We start from the raw sequence: 17869 nt of genomic DNA, 5'->3' as shown, positions 1-17869 counted from the left end.
ACTTGGGAATTCGACTTAATGACGCGATGAGCTGGACCGCCCACATCAATAAAATGACAATGGCCCACAAAAGGGTGGGGGGGGCCCTCCTCAAGGAGTTTAACAACTCAACAAAACACTGTGTTGCCCCTCTACTAGACATATACAAAGCACGTGCGGTCCCTGCGTCACTCTATGGAGCCGAACTGTGGGGCCTGGGCAAAGTGGACTTACTGAGCAAGGCCGAAAACAAATTCATCAAAGATCTCCTTGCCATTCCATCGAGTAGCCCGACTATTCCAGTGCTCATGGATACTGGCTGCAAAGCTATAAGGGATCAGGCCCGTCTTCGACCCCTCTTGCTCTGGGCTCGTCTGTGGAGGGTTCCTGAGCTAAAATCTTATGCCAATGGTCTAGCTGAGGTGATGCACTCCGACGGTTGGCATAGCATTAAATGGCTGAAGGACATTAAACATCTTTTAGGGGACTTAGGCCTGGACTCCTGCTGGCATAGCCACTCCGCTCCCCCGAAGGAGACCTTAAAAAAACTTTTTGGGGAGTGGGTTTGTGTGAAGCGCATCAGTAGCCAGCAGCACTGCAAAACCACCGCAGCTTTTCTGTTGTTAAAAGATGTTGTCACCTACGAGCCGTACATGGACATAATAACAATTGCCATGGATCGGTCCTTGTACATCAAATTCCGGTTAGGAACCCTACCCTTGGCCGACTTCTGCTCCAGGTGGAATAAACCCCAGCCCCCATCATGCTTCTGTGCTCTTTGTCCCGATAAACCAGAGACGGTGCCACACTTTCTTTTCGAATGCCCGGACTATGGTCGCCCCAGATCACGTTGGCTTGGTCCTATCTGCAGAGAACTGGGTACCCGCCAGCACTCTGTTGCCCTCCGGATTCTTTTAACCAACACAGCCCCTCCCATTGTTTGTGCTGTTGCTAAGTTTTTAAAATGGGCTTGGTTGATTAGACATAGAAGACTGTCCATATCAATTTAATCCTCTTTTTTAATTAACTTATGCTGATCTAATGTGTTTTATTCTTTCACCAAATGTACAGTCATACTTTTTTTCGACATGCTGTTTTTATCTTTTGTACTGCTTTTATGATATATGCATATCGAAATAAAGCAATCAATCAATCAACATTCCTTCGATTTACGAACTCAGCCTTGGTGATAAGTGTAAAGGGTTATTTTTAAGACAGGTAGAGTCTTCGTATTATAAAAAAATTAAACTGAAGACAGTTCTAGATGCATGGGCTGTGTGGAAAGCTATTTCTAAATATCTATCTATTCCCACTTTTACAAAATATACCCCTTTGTGGCATAGCAAGATTATCTCCCCTTCTCTTAATGATACTACCTCGCAAAGGTGGGAGCGGCTAGGTATCAACACAGTCGGCGACTTTTTAGGACATAATATCCCCATTTCTTTTAAATCTTTCCAAGAAAAGTATTCTATCCCCGCCTGTGACTTTCTTAAATATTATCAAATATTGTCGAGTATCCGTAACGCTATACCAACAACTTTATTGGATAATTTGCTGCTTTTTGAGGTTTTAGGTAAAAAATCTACAAGAATAGGGGCTCTTTCAGATGTTGATGGTAAAAACCCCTGACGATCTTGAGCGAATTGAACAATCTGGGGCCGTAAAACTAGCAAACCCCAATGTTGACATTGATCTTTCAATTGCTCTTTCGGCAAAATACTTTATAGCCTCCAACTTAAAAGCACAATACTACAGAGTTATATACAACTTGTATTATACACCGGCAAAATTATTTGCTTGGGGTCTCCGGACCGACGACAACTGCCCAAGATGCAAGCAACCATTGGCCAATTTATTACATATGTTTTCTGAATGCTCGGAACTGGCAACGTTAAAGGCCATGATACTGGAGTTTTGGGCCCAAGTCTTCGGACATCAGATAAGAGACTCATTAACTCTGTATATATTAGGCCATGACGACTCTTTGGGTTACAATAGTGAGGAACAAGCGGTTACTTTTGTGGGGTATGCCGTTTTTCGTATCATTCTAGCTGCTCGATGGAAAGATCCGGAACCTCCTACTTTTTGGATGTGGCTAAGTCGATTCCTCGCAATTTATAAACAAGAAATTGCTATATATGCTACCAGAGGTAGAAAAGCAAGAGCAGTTGGAGCACAGATTTGGGATCCTATCTCTAGGTGGTATATTAATGAGAGGGGACTTTCAGATTCTGTCATTGACTAAATAATTTATTAGGCTATATTCCTTTTTTCTTCTTCTCTTTTTTCTATTGCTGTTATGCCATTGTTATGTTATATGTTTTTGTACTATTCCTGGTACTCAGGTTATGACATGAAATGATACATTTTATATTTTTTCTTTTTTCCTCTGGGAATTTGTATCTTGTCTGAATTTGCCAAATAAATAAATAAAAAAAAAAAGGAAACTGGCCAACATTATGTGATTATGGTTTCTAAAACAATAAGGTGTTGTAGAAGAGTTTTGTACCCATCACCTCAACACATAATCAAAGGTGTCCCTTGGCATAGAATTGATATGAAGGATATGCGTCTGACGAAATTAGCAAATTAGTCACAGTGTTACTACAAGAAAAAGTCCTTTTGACTTCTGTTGCCGAAACGTATAATCTGCAGACAGCCAGGACTGCTATTGAGATTCAGAGGCAGTTACAGATACAATATCCAACTCACTTTGCTGATATCGTCCATAAGATTTTTAACATATCAACAGCAACGGTTATTGTGAACTTTTTTTAAGAATATCGGATCTTGCCTGATAACTAGATTTAAAGCTATGTTCGGAGTGAAAACATCATTTTTTCACTCTTTGTTCTCCAGTCTTTTTGGAGGATTTCCTACCATCCTTCTACTCATCAGTGGTAGTATTGTCAGTTTCCTCCTAATCCGACAAGGAACTCATCATCATGGAGTACACGCATTCAGCTGAACATAAGTGCTGTGAAACCCTGGCACAACATCTGGGACAAGAGCGGCTTTCTGAGCTCAATGAAAACAGGATATTGTGCTTTCAGAAAATGAATGCTCTGTATGTGAAACCTGTTTTCTGGTGCATGAACGGTCTAACTGAAATTATTCGGAATCTATATATATCTGAAGGAGCCCCCGATGACTTTCTTATACGTGGAAGTGCGGATTCAACCATAGCAATCACACCTGAGGCAATGCATTTGTCACTATTGCATGATGCTCATTATGATGGATCAATATAAAAAACAGTCTAGGATCATTGATTTGTCCACCATAATTGGTGAAGAAAGATATAAGTATCGGATTCTTATATGTTTTGTTTTTCTCAGTCTTTTTGTGTAAAAATGTGTATTGTGATGTATTATGTATAGTACGTTTTATTAGTTACTAGCTTACCCGTTGCGCGTTGCTGCGATCTCAGAAGAAAGGAAATTCAAGGAAACTTGTTATGATAACATTCAATTTACATTGTGTCATTTTTATTGAAACGTATTCATTTTAATATGGAAAACATTTCAAAGTGTTGTTTTAATTCTTTTTATTTATTCGAGTGCTTGTGGATACACGATATTTTTTGTTTTTCCGTCTGGTGCGTACACGAATACCTCAGAAGGTTTTCCGACGCGTGAGCTGGCCACATACAGTTGTCCATGTGAGAAGCACGGATTCTCCAAATGGAGTCCACACACTTGCAGCGATTGTCCTTTTGCTTTGTTGATGGTCATTGCAAAAGCGAGTCACACCGGAAACTGTAAACGTTTGAATTCAAATGGCATATCTGTTGGGATCATTGGAATACGTGACAACAGTACATCTTCCCCCTTGAATTTCCCATTCAAAATTGTAGCTTCGAGGACATTGTTAACCCTCTTTTTCACCGAAAGTCTTGTACCGTTGCAAAGTCGTGGTGGATTGATGTTTCGGAGAAGAATGATAGGCACGCCAATTTTCAATGTCAAAATGTGCGGTGGCATACTGGGCAAATCCAGTGAATTCAAGAATTCCGTTGGGTAATTGACAACTTTGTCTTGATTCATCACTGTATCGATGGACTTATACGTTGTCGCTTCGCCTGGTATTCCGTTTTGAATGCTGAAATTGATGGCATTTACATCGTTGTTCGTAGCTGCTAATATAGCACGTGCACTGAGCCACTGATGATTTTTGTAATTCCGCGCGATATTCGAAAGATTATGAGGGCCCTGGGGGGCCGATATTTTTAAAATTTTTATGCCAGAAACCTTCGCGGGAGTGTACTCAACAACTTCCCAAAGTTTCATGGCGATCGGATGAATGGTGTAGTAATGCATAAAGGACAAACAGACAGAAAGACATGCATTTGTTTTTAGATATATAGATGTAAATTTGAAATGTTTTGTCAAATGATTATATATGGAATGTACAAATGATTGGACATTTCTCTTTTTCATAATGAAATGATTTAATGAAAAATATAAAAGTGAAAATTAAAAGGTATACATAAAATACTGGTACAAACCTAAAGAAATGTGTTTGGACATTAAGCAGAAACTGTAAATGCTTCTAAATAATTCGAGGTACAGGCTAATCCCTTCTTTCTTCATATGGATCAATATAACCAGCCTCAATCTTTACAGAGCTTCCTGACAATTGGCTTGGATGACTGCTGTCCTTTGAGCCTCCAAACAAGGCACTCTCACCATCCATGAGTGCTTTAGAGCTACAACCACTTACTTGCCCATCCACTTCATGAGCCAATAACAAAATGCACTCCTTGACTGTTTGTTTTCCACCACCACACATGTGCTATATACGAATCCGAGGTTATTGAACTATTCTCAGATGATTAACTAGGAGTCCACCATTATTTGCCATGGGGCTTGCAAAGAATCTTGTATTTATTACAAACACTGTGTCGAAAACAGGAACGTTTAAATGGACTATTTTTCTTTTTTTTTTCAAAGCGGCATTATTTCTTTTTCCAATTCTGCATAATCAATATCCTACAAAAATCTGCTTAGTTGTCAAAAAGCATCTCACGTATTTCTCACGTATCAATATCATAATATGATGTCTTTTTTCAAAACATACTATTTTATTTGATTTCTTGAAACATGCCAGGCTTAGAAGAAGTATTCGTGAGAAGCTTACTGCATTACTTCATGCTTTTTAATGTTTTTTTTTACTTGTGATGAATTTCTACACATATATTCACTTCTTGCTTTATATTTATGTTGAATTTTATAAAATCATCTTAGATAAAGTTTTATATCTTCCCATTCTGCGAGCATGGATTTTAGTCAAAACACTGTTATAAAACAAATAAAATAAACATATATGCGACCCAACTACGTCATATTCAGATGTACAAGCAAGGGCTGATATAAAGAGCCCCTAAGGCCAGGCTCCATTTTGAGAAGACCAAAACTCAATATTGATCATCAGCATGTCTGACTTTGACGTAGATGCCATCTGTCCTTATCTTTTGAGAAAACTGTAAAAGTGTCAATCATCCAGACAATTACATTGATAAAACACCTAATGAAACATCAGTTAGGGACAAGTGTTTTGTTTTCTGTATTTCAAGGTCAGATAATTAAAATAGCAAACAATAAAGTCTGAATTGACCTATTTTACAATACTGGTTTATACTAGTGCTCTTAAAACCAGCATATTGATGCATATATGTCAGAAATTCCTACAAAAAATTCCCCATACAAGAGAAAATCAGTGGTCAACAGTATAAAAGGCTCATTGAGTGGCCAATTAGGGAGAGGTCCTGTGCCCCAGGTTATTGCACTAGTTACTGCCAAAGACAGCCAGATTGCCGTACTTGCCACAGCATCCAGTCCTACACTGAGGGTTGATACGGAGCCAAGTCTGAGAAGAGAGAAGCTGAGGACAATTGATGTTTGTTTTCCTTTCGAGGGAACACTTCCTCCTGGCCACTGATAATTACAGCTTATTGCTGTAAACGGGTATGCAGTGCTCTAAATCCTAAGAAGTTCTAGATGCAAGTTAAACTGCTCCATGCTCCCACAGTATAGTGATTATAAGTAGTATTTAGTGTTAGGTTACTAAAGACAGTTTGACTATGTTAGAAAAGTTTATACTATTCTTGTTAGTAACATGCATCAGTTCTCTTTTAATAGTATTCAGATTGGTTATGGACATGTGCTAGGCAAAAGGATGCGTCCCTGACGCCCACTTTAAGGAACTGTTGGTTCACAGACACCACACCAACTATGTATTGAGTGGAGTTGTATAGGTCAACAACAACATGTACTTTCATGCTCAATCATTCATGCACTAATCTAAATTCAGGCATCGTGGGTTGGAAAGTCAAATCTTCTAGAACGAGGCCAAAGCCTTAGTTTATGCAACAGGTCTTAACCAAAAATGTGAAGAAGCCTCTGAGGTAGGCCGTAACTTCGGGGGCAGAACAAGTTCAACATGAAGCCTAAAAGAGAGGAAACTGTGGCTACAAGTATCCATCAGAAGAATTATATAAAGATCAATATAATGAAAATAAACGTAATGGTTATCTAGAAACTAAAGCACCACCCACTACAAAGTGAAATAGTTAATGCTATTAGGGTGTGACCTTCTCTAAATAACATTTCATCATCATGCTAATTCTGTCGTAGGATGAGAAAATATAGTAGCAGAAGCCCTAGGGAAGTTTGATTTAGAAAATGGTGTGTAAAATAACTTAAGTACTTAGGGAAGCTTAAAATCATCAATCCACTTCTGTATGACAGTGAAGGTCTGGACCAGAAAGATTGAATCAAAAGAAATGACCACCCGGAAACATTGAACTGGATTGATGAAAGGTACCCAAGGCTTTGCTTTTGTGCCTGAACTATGCCTAATCAGTATAAAATTGATGTATATATAGGAGCACTGTGTTATTGGCACTGTATATGTATTTTCAGAAGTGGGGATTTGGTGAATGTGGATGATTTATTTCCATATACTCTCCTTATATGTTTTATATGCTTTCACCTACGTTTTATATTTTTATATATGTTTGTGCAGCCTAACAGGTCATAATATCATTCAAATATGTACATTTTAAACACTTCTTTATGGCTTTGGTTTCTTTAATACCTGGTGCATTGCTTTACAGTGAAGGTTAATGCAGCCCAGTTTTGGGTGTTAAAACAAAGCCACGTTCTTGGCATCTAAGTAACTGTTCATCTCCTTGCCTTACCTGTCAGTGATACTCTTTTTTTATTTAGGAAGTGCCAACGCAAGTCCATTTTCAACTGGGGGTCCCCATAATCCCACACTCACTCTTGTTGAAGTGTGGAACATACATCAACAATCAACAATAAGTGTTTGTTAGATTTGGGAGTCTCTAGGTGGCACAGGTAGGTACTTGTGACAAATAGGGACCCATGCCTCTAGTCAGGGTAAGGGGTATACTCCTAAAATAACCCCAGCTCACCCCCTTGGTAGCTTGGCACGAGCAGACAGGCTTATCTCAGAGGCAGTGTGTAAAGCATTTGTGAACACATACAGTAATCCAGTGACAACACTACAGATGGACACCACACAGTTGTATATTAAAAATAAGTATTCTTTATAAAGATTTAACACAAGACCATAAACGACAAAAATCCACAAACTGTACTTAAAATGGTAGAATTGGCTTAGTTCTCTTTAGATCTTAAAATGCAACACTTTGAGTTAATGTACCTTAAGATGCGACAAGCAGGGCAATGAAAGTGTTGCCAAGATGGTGATGCGTTGATTCCTTACTGCGTTTCCAAGGCGATGCGGCGAGCAACGCCGTGATGCGATGAAATTTTGGTGCAAAGAAATAAAGATGTCGTCTTCTTCTTGATGCGGCACGCTTTTCCGATGTTGCGAGAAGTCTCGACTCGATGCGTCAGCTGCAGCGGCGACACCCTTGTTCCGTGATGTGACGGCAGCGGCGGCGAAACACTTCTTCGATGTTACGAGACGCTTCCCGTGATGCGGTGCAATGCAACAGCTACAGCGGCGACATCCTCAATGCGACGGCAGCGGCTGCGACAGCGACACGCTTCTTAGTTGCAACACGCAGTCCCTCAGAAGGCCCAAAACAGCAGCAGGCACTTCCAAAGAACTCTTGGGGAGCTGGGGTTTGAAGTATGTTGTCCATGAGACTTCAGCAGGAGGCAAGATCTTCTCTCAAGCCCTTGGAGATCCTTTACAAGTAGAAATAAAGCACACAAAGTTCCTTTATCCTTTCTTTGGCAGTTAGGCAACCACTGCAGGCCAATCCCCCAAGCAGCACTTCAGCTTAGGGATAGTCTCTCCTCAGTTTCTTCTGGTTCCTCTACTCAGCAAAGGTTTCTTCTTGTTGTCCAAAAGTGATCTAATTCTCTGTGGTTTGGGACCCCTCTTTTATACCCAGTTTCTCTTTGTTCTCTGAAGGCAGAGAGGCCTTTGCCTAATCCAAACCAGTTCTGATCAGTCTTAGAGCACTCTTTTGACATGACTCCTTCTTTACTTTCACAGTGCAGGGCAGAGAATCAGACGTCCCACAGGAGTTGGAGCCAGCATTGTGGAGGGAAGGCACGCCCTGGAGCACTCTGTTGACATGACTCCTTCTTTACTTTCACAGTGCAGGGCAGAGACAGCAGATGCATCACAGGAGGTGGAGCCAGCATTGTGGAGGGAAGGCACAGCCCTATTCAGGTCCCATGTGCAACTTCTCCCGCCCATCTAGATGCAGATCTCTCTATTCACCACTGGGCTGACTCACCCTGCCTCCTGGAATCCCCCAACCCCTGTCACTCAAACTCCAGAAAAGGAATACACAACCTAGCAAAGGCAGGCTTGGATAGTTAGACAAAAAAATACCTACTTCCTAAATGTGGTATTTTCAAACACAGAATGTTAAAATCAACTTCACTAAAAGATGTCTTTTATCTTTCTGAGTTCAGGCATACTAAACTCGAATTTCTACCTAGTTCCCTGAGTCAGTTAGGATTTTAAGATGTGATAATCAAACTGCCCATTCTGGCCTAATCGGATTAGGTAGCCTTGCAATAGTGAAAAACAAAAATGGCTGTAATTCACTATTAGGACATGCCACACACATCAGGGCTTGTCCTACCTTATACTTACAATGCACCCTGCCCTTGGGCCTACCATAGGGGTGTCTGACATGAAGAAAAGAGAAGGTTTAGGGACTGGCAAGTGGGTGCACGTGCTCAGTCAACATGGCAGTGCCAGACTGCACACAGGCTCTGCAATGGCAAGCCTTAGACACACTTTTACAGGCTGCTTCTGTGGGAGGCACAACAAGTACTGCAAGCCCGCCAGCCGCATTTGGATTACAAGCCCTGGGCACTCCTGGTGCACTGTACTAGGGTCTGACAGGTAAACCGAAACAGCCAATCATGGAATGACTAATCCATACATTAATTTACAATAGGGAGCAATTGCACTGTGGCACTCGACAGCAGTGGCACAGTGCCCAAAGCATCTAACACCAGCAAAAACATATGAGGCAACAGCAAAAATGGAAGGGAGACTCAGGCCAAGGTGCCAGGTCTAACAGTGTTGCTCTGGTTTCATAATTGATTTCTATTGTTAAAACCACCAATGTCACTGTATGTTGCAGTTTAAGACTATTCCTCCCAATAAATACATAGACTAGTTGGCAGCACTGTAATAGAGAGGACACAGCATTAGTTTGTGTTGGGCATGTAACTATGGAAAGTATTGTATGTTAGTGAACAGAGGGCAGGCAGGCAAAAGCGTGTAGAATGCTGGAGAACTCTTAGAAACATTGTGTTCTTTGAGATATTCATTTTACAGTTTTTAAAACTGTGATAACATGTTTGGTTTTTATTAAGCCATAGGAATGTATTGTAAAAGCATGTCATTTCAAACACTGATTATTAGCTAATATATTAACAGAATTCATGTTTTTAACCATGATATGTACACCAAATTAACTGAATGATACTGCACATTGGATTGCTGCCAAGAATTAAAAACATCTGGAACAATTCACACAAGGTAGAGAAAAATTAACAATTTAAATAATGTGCATGCATATGCCTGTATTAAACTTGAACTGGTTAGCTGACACATTGGGCCATTTCTCGAGTATAGTACACATTTTGTAAACTGTCTGTAAATGTATAGGCATTTAGAAAAATATCTCTAAATCTAGGCATACTCAATGTATATGATACCTATATGTCATGGGTTAGGCAATGCCCTCGGAGTCCAATCCTTTTCCACTATGGCCATTTTTGTCTTTGAAATTACTACTGTTTCATACATGCTTTCTGAAGTGTGGCAAGTACATCCTAAATGATTACGAACCACCAAAAAACAGAATTCATTAGGTGTGTTTTAGCAAACATTTTGTAAATTGCGCCCATTGTGTTATCTGCATTCGTCTATGATAATGCACATTCCAGGGCATAGTTGAGTAACTCTAAATATAGTTCCATGAAGCACTGATATATTTTGAATATATTTATTAAGAAGCCAAACCGCCTGTCTTCACTTCTTGGCTTTACGATTAAGCAGTCGTATATCAACAGGATGCCGATGTTTACAACAGCTTAATATTGTCAAATCCACTAACAACCAAAGCTTCTGGAAATGGATCCAAAAGTGAGTAACAGTGCAGTGTCATCTTTTCTTCAGATACCTCAATTGTCCAGAATGTACAGTGACATAATTCAAACAAATGGGTTCCATGGGTCGATTGTGTGATCGCATAAAAAATAAATAATTGTAGCACTGGATGAAATTCTAGGATGCTTTGGATAGTCCGTCCGTAATATCAGCATTCAAGAAGCTGTGCAGGAATATTTTCAAACATGCACTGGAATGCAGGTATGTCCTGGAACAACGTCTTGATCAGTTCACAAAACCCATCTGTTCATTCAGAGTATAGGTTCTGTGCCATTCCAGTCCACGGAGGCTCCTTTCCATCTGAGTAAGCAATATGAAAAATTAATTACCAAAAATAGGGATAGTCGCACAACATAGGCATTCACATTTCCCTTAGTAATTATTATTGCTATGAAAACTAATGAGAAAAACATATAGCTGAAAGGTTATACATTATTATGCCCTTGTAATCTCACCAATGTCTATAATCCCGTGCACATGACACAGTGGATTTAACTGTAGGACTAATATTTAGTTAATCTTCACTAAACTGTGAAACAGTAACTGTTTCACGAATAATGAAACAAATGACGTGTTGTCATTGTAGATAAGGGATTTGTGAGATATGAAGAATGGAACTAAATCTTTGCTAAAATATATTGTCCCTAAATATTTACTTTGCAATCTAAAAGCCAGTGGAGGAGAACGTCAGGTTTACATCTTTTACACATTTACGGTTTGGCCTCCTCACATCTTCTTTCATACATGTAATCCATGGAAAACACCGGCCAAGGAATATGTGAGTCCAAAAAGGATTGTTAGGTTTTTCACTGATCATTACAGATTGAAGAAAGAATCTATCAGTATAAAAGTTGACATTGTAGGTGTTCTCTGCTAATCATCATACTGGGACTACAGTGCAAAGTTGACTACTTGACACTCCATGTTAGCTTCGTGCAGCAGTCAAGGCAGAAATCAGCTACTGCATGACTGTCATAAGATTTGCAATTCAGAAGAAATGCCCAGCAGCACTGTTCTTTTCTGTAAACAATACATTAATACACAGTCAATATACTAATACATATGGTTATAATAGGAACAAGCAGTGCTATTACCTAAACCAATAAAAATATTTGAGTTACAACACTAATGATCCATTTTACACACAACAGTTAATAAATGATGACATATTTGCTGTTTGTAATCCAAGTTGAGAACACGAAGTAGAAAACTACTCCTGCAAAAAAACATTGACCCAATTAGCTAAGAAAACGACAAAGAACACACAATATAAATGATCCAACCAGTAAGAAATAAAAGCGAAAAATACTAATCTGTTGTATTGGTTCTCAATAACGGAAATCTCCAGCCAAGTGATAGTCACTGAATAGTCATGCACGCCTGTGAAATCCTGGAACAATTTTTATAAAATAATTAAAAGTTAAACTTTTCTTTAGCAAAGCTACTTCTCTAGAAACTGGCAAATGTTTTTATTTTTCTTAGAAAAAAAGCACATTTCTATTTTTAAAAAATCGTGAAGGCTCTCAAGACCTGGCTCTTTGAATGAACAACAGCGCCCATTCAGACCTGCAAACCCCCCACCCAACCCCACTACCCCAATGTCTTGAGATACTCACTGGTGAGTAGCCGCGCTAAAACAATAAGAAAGTGTCCAGAACACCATTTTTAAAACGAAAAATTAAGAAGAACGGACAATGTAGAAGACATTTTAAAACGTCCATCTTTAATACTTCTATCTAACAGTTTATACTCTTTCTCATCTGGGGTCACAAGTCAAGCATGCCAAATTAACCTAAACAACAGGCCAAACCATTCTTTTTCTGGTGGTATATTGCGCAGTCAAACGATACAAATGTTTTCTATTGAATCAAGACTATCTTCTAGCTGCTAAAGAGAATAATTAATTCTTCAGCTCGACAGACATTGTCTTCCTTAACTCCTTGAGTGCTCATGGCGGCTCACGGCCGTCATGAGTCACAGTAGGCGTGTGCTCATGACGGCCGGGAGCCGCCCGAACGTTACCGCTCCGCCTACGCGTATTATTTCCCAGTGGACGGAGTTCTGACGGCTCCAGGCTGTCATGAGCACACGCCTATTGTGACTCATGTCGACTGGGAGTCGTCCTGAGTACCCGAGCGCCACGCCCATCCCAGACCCCCCTCGCACCGCGGTGGAATTTGCCCCGCAGCCAAAGGGTTAAACTCCACAGCAGCACGCTTATTTCTATTTGAAATGCACACTTTCACATGAGCCAGTAAAAAGGAGTGGCAACTCAATAACCCATTGCGAGCTTGGGTAGATAAACATAAATACCAGCAGAGGTAAGAATGTTAATATAGAATAGGCATAGGGGCAAATATGTGCTACTTCACTCTTGCTTGACATAGTGCGCTCATATTCTTAAATAGCGTCAGCAGTTGATGGGTTAGTAGTGCACTTCCTTACGTGCTGAGCAAGATATGAAAGGTGCGTTGACATTTCAGTCTAACATATAATAAATAAGCGAGACCATCGTCAGGACTGTAGGTATAGATAACTGCAAAACGCCCCACCCCAGTAGTCTAAATAAGAAAATCGAAAAATATATATACAGATTACATTTGAATTAAACTAAGGACAAACCATGTGCAAGGAAGGGAATAGAGAGGGAAGAGAGGAAGGAATCTGTGTCTAAAGATCACATTTGTGCATGGTCCAAAGAGTGCCAATGAATCAAAGGGAACCTTAAACACTATATGCATAACCAAGGTGAATCATAGTGAAGCCATCGGTAGCTTGGACTTACTTCTATATTGGACACATATATGCTTCGTGCTTCTTGCTGTGGTTATTGCTTTGCACTACCCGTATATTTCCCTGGGATTTATGCACATTATTTGCTGTATCCAGATTTACACAACTTTACCCAGGATCACAGATATTAATTTCTTCAATAGGATAGCAATCTTGTCCTTAAGTACTAGATTTTGCGTATTTAGGTGTGTCATAGAACAAATACTTGATGTGTTATCTTAATGTCTAGATTATCTTGACCTGACTTCTAGTTTATAGCAAGCAGACTGATTGTATTTCTGTTCAACTGAGTCTTCTCCATGAACAGCCTTGACTAAAGCTTTAGCTATATGAACGGTTTATGACACGCTTTTATCACATGCTTCTATAGATATCGAAGTGTCCCCCACCTTCGAAGAACATAGGAAAACCCGCTGCTGGCTTCACTATTAACATTCTTTCTTGCCCAATACAACGAGGTATGCATTTGAATGGTTGTGTTTTCTATTATCAAATACATGTTTGATTGGTTGAGTAATGAGTACTCTCTTGACTTATGTTGACAGTGATCTTCATGCTGTTTTCACAATAGACACTCCGATTCAAGGTCAACTTATTTTCCTTGTGTCGAATATAGAAGTAAGTCCAAGCTACCGATGGCTTCGCTATGATTCACCTTGGTTATGCATATAGGGTTTAAGGTTCCCTTTGATTCATTGGCACTCTTTGGACCATGCACAAATGTGATCTTTAGACACATATTCCTTCCTCTCTTCCCTCTCTATTACCTCCCTTGCACACGGTTTGTCTTTAGTTTAATTCAATTGTAATAACATTCATGTTGTAATAATGTTATGTGATGTGATAAACATATTGTTATATTTGTTTAGGGTTATATATCCTGCATACATTTATTTGTCCTGAGGATGGTCTTATGGACTGAAGCCACATAGACCGAAACGTCGACAGTCCCGTTAACTCTAAGAAAAATTCGGTTTTTTCAAGCAATATTTATTGATTTTGTAATAATATTTGCTTTGTCATATTCAGGAGCTGATGTTTGGTTATGAACTGTATGCCCAAATTTACTTGTACATCTCTATCATAACTTTACCTGCTGATATTTACTTTGTTCAATTGTACCCTTCTCAAATGCTTTTAAAAATAATATATGTAAAAATCAGATAAATCCATTTTCTACAACAAGGATTTTCCGTGTGCCTTGTGTTTCTTTTTCTGTTTCTTTTTCTTTTTCTTTGTGCCTTACAAATTAGATGTTCTTGGTTGTCTAGTGGGCCACCTGTGAGTCTGATTGTTTTCAACTGACTCAGAAATAATTTTGAATTTGTAGAACTTTTTTTGATTTCAAGTGAAATCCCTTGTAGACATTGTTACTTTGATTGATTTTATTGCCCAAGCCTACAAGGGTACATTGAGTTCACCATTTTTCTTTAACCACTGATATTGAAGCACTAAAGTTGCTGGGGCTGCGATAACTACATCCGTGTCCAAGTAATTAAAGCAGAGCGTTGTAGATGCGACCCAGCCAAATAGATGTGAAAGTGGAATAAGAAAAGTTGTTAAAGTGCTGCAAAAATTATAGGGGCGGCCATAGTGTAAGATAAGACTAAGTACCAAATGGCAGGAGAATTAAAACAGAGCTGGAAGTCACAAACGTACCGTACACAAAACGGTCAAGTTAAAATGTAAACAATAGGAAGTTATATGAGGCTTTATTTTAGTGTATTCTGGACCAGTTTAAAAAAGAACGTCCACTTCAGAACAATTGATTTCTAGATGAGTTATCGCTTGAATTTTGTTTTGCTGTCATGAAGTCAACAAATACATAAAGGGTAGGCCCAAAGCTCACTATGCTGAAGGTAAAGTTGCAACTACTACTTTAATAAGGAATATAAGCAGAGTTCTACAAAGCAAGTACCTGAAGGTCAGTCGACACAATAACGAAACACTATTGTCTGAAGTCATAGTCTATAACTCTGATGTTGAAGTGGGCCAGACTTCTCTGGGGAAACCACTTTGAGCAGAACATGATATTTCACTTTTATTCCACCATATTTTGAAGGTATGTACTTGCTGTTCTATTCAGTACTTAGATTTATCAATGGTGATACCATGAAAGAACAAGTTACTTACTTTGATAAAACCTCGTCTAGTAGAGACTATCTTACCACCGATTCCTCACCAAGTGAATTTAGCCAGGAGCCAAACTGAATCCAGAAACTTTTCAGCAATTCCCTTTCACATCGACAGATGGTGTTGTGTGACTTTGTATGAAAACAAGCTACTTACCTGTAACTACAGTTATCCAGTATTGGTATCTTTCATAGATTCATATGCCTGAATCATTCCCCATCGCCGAGATGGGAGTCCCACAGTAAAATACAAAAGTAGTGCCATTAGTAATAAATAGGCCAAGAGAGGCCAAAGGCTATATCGTAGAAGCCTATCTACATCCTTATAGGAAAAGAACCAAAAGTCAGCTCCAACTAATCAGCTATCAGCAACCTCTAGAACACTCACAACAGAAGCAGTTCTCCTCAGATTTTCCAAGCACAAGTGGGAAGTAAATATCCCTCAAATAACTGAGAACTGGTTCCACAGGGAGGAGGGTGGGTGCATGTGAATCTATGAAAAATACCAATACTGGATAACTGTAGTAACAGGTAAGAATCTTGTTTGCTTATCCAGTATTGGGGTATCTTTCATAGATTCACATGCCTGAATTAGAATAGGATGCAGAACCCCAATTGTACTGTCGTTAGCGGAAGGTGGGAGACTTGTAATTTAAAACTCCCAATATACATCCACAACCTTGAAACATTGCAATGACAAATCATAAAAGCAATATTCATATAAAAAAAATAATGGCTATCAGCAAGAGAAACGTATAAATTGAGAAACGTAGGAGCATGAACACTGTAGGCAATGCAGCAGTAAAGAAAGTTAATAATAGATAATCGTAAAAGAAATGTAAAGAATCTGACCTTAATGAAAGAGATGGCATAAAACAGCTTGTCCGACCGCTGCATCCTCCTTTTGTGCAGATTGGAGGCAGTAGTGTCTTGTGAACGTGTGGACATTCTTCCATGTCACTGCACGGCATATCTTGTCCAATGTAACTCCAGCAAACAAAGCTGTAGATGCAGCAACAGTCCTGGTGGAGTGTGCTTTAGCCTTCACCTTAAGAGGTTTGTTGGAATCTTCGTGACAGAATTGAATAGCAGATGCGACCCATCTGGCTATTGTGGCTTTTGTTACAGCTGTACCCTGCTGTCCTTGACAGTAGGCCACTAACAGTTGATCCGTCTTTCTAATATCCTTTGTCTATTGAAGATAAAACATCAAACACCCTTTTACATCCAATTAATGTAAGGTCCTTTCAGCTGGACTGGATGGATTTGGGAAGAGAGTTTGTAGCATTCCTGGTTCATTTAGTGAAATTGCTTGGGTACCTTTGGAGTGAATTTAGGATTTGTCCGAAGGATTACATAGTCCTGTGCAAAGCATAAGAATGGTTCTTTGATCGTAAAAGCCTTAATCTCACTAACCCTCCTTGCAGAGGTAAGCGTCAGCAAGAGGGCTACTTTCCATGTGAGGTATTTGAGTTCTGCTTTATGGACTTGTTCAAACGGTCGCCTCATCAGTTGTGCTAAAACCACATTGAGTTCCCACTCCGGGGGAGGTGAACGCACAGGAGGGAAAGTGCAAAAAAGTCCTCTCATGAATTGTTTTACAAGAGAAGATGAACATATTGAAGGAATCTGCAGAGATTTACTGTACCTGGAAAGAGCAGCCAGGTGAACCTTGACTGATGAAAAAGTGAGTCCAGATTTGACCAGTGAGAGTAAATAAGGTAAAATGTGTTCAGCACAGGCTTGAACGGGATGAACTTTATTGGTTTCACACCAACAACAAAATCTTTTCCATTTTAAACGATACGTTTTGCTAGTGCTTTCAGCACGAGATTTAGACAGTATGTACCGACAGTCCTGTGAAATATTGAGATCTTTGAACTCTAGGAATTCAGGAGCCACGCATGCAAGTGCAGGGATTGCAGACCCGAATGGATTACCTGACCCCTGTTCCGTGATAACATGGTTGTTGTTGGATGAAGGCGAATGGGTCTGTCTTGTGATAACAGAAGAAGCTCCTGGAACCAATACTATCTGGGCCAACAGGGTGCAATCAGAATCAGGCGGCAGCCCTCCAGTTTCAATCTTTTGAGCACCCTGGGGATTAATGGAATGGGGGAAAGCGTAGGCATAGATCCCGGACCATCTCATTGAAAGAGCATTCCCCCTTGACCCCGGCTAAGGGACCCTGCTGGCGTAATATTGGCATTTCTTGTTCTCCTGTGATGTAAACAGATCTAAAGCTGGTTTGCCCATGTCCAAAAGATCTTGTTCACCTGAGTTTGTTCCAACTCCCACTCGTGGCAGCCGGATTGAGACCT

The 17869-nt window shown here is 39.7% G+C and overlaps 1 protein-coding gene across 4 annotated transcripts in view; it reads right to left on the bottom strand.

Annotated features, from left to right (window-relative positions):
* Positions 1 to 9796: 9796 nt before the first annotated feature.
* MINDY4 (MINDY lysine 48 deubiquitinase 4) overlaps positions 9797 to 17869 on the bottom strand; it is a 638720-nt gene continuing 630647 nt past the window's right edge. For 2 of the 4 annotated variants that reach the window (XM_078665290.1, XM_078665289.1), the window contains exon 18: positions 10737 to 10923. In XM_078665290.1, the coding sequence (XP_078521416.1) occupies positions 10875 to 10923 (49 nt within the window). In that variant the 3' untranslated portion in view covers positions 10737 to 10874. Of the gene's footprint in view, positions 10924 to 11886; positions 12014 to 17869 lie in introns of those variants that run through there. The other 2 variants (XM_078665287.1, XM_078665288.1) reach the window with 2 other exon arrangements.

This window comes from Lissotriton helveticus, chromosome 10, assembly GCF_964261635.1.
Source record: "Lissotriton helveticus chromosome 10, aLisHel1.1, whole genome shotgun sequence".
Classification (NCBI taxonomy): Eukaryota; Metazoa; Chordata; class Amphibia; order Caudata; family Salamandridae; genus Lissotriton; species Lissotriton helveticus.
This window is presented reverse-complemented; position numbering and strand designations above follow the sequence as displayed.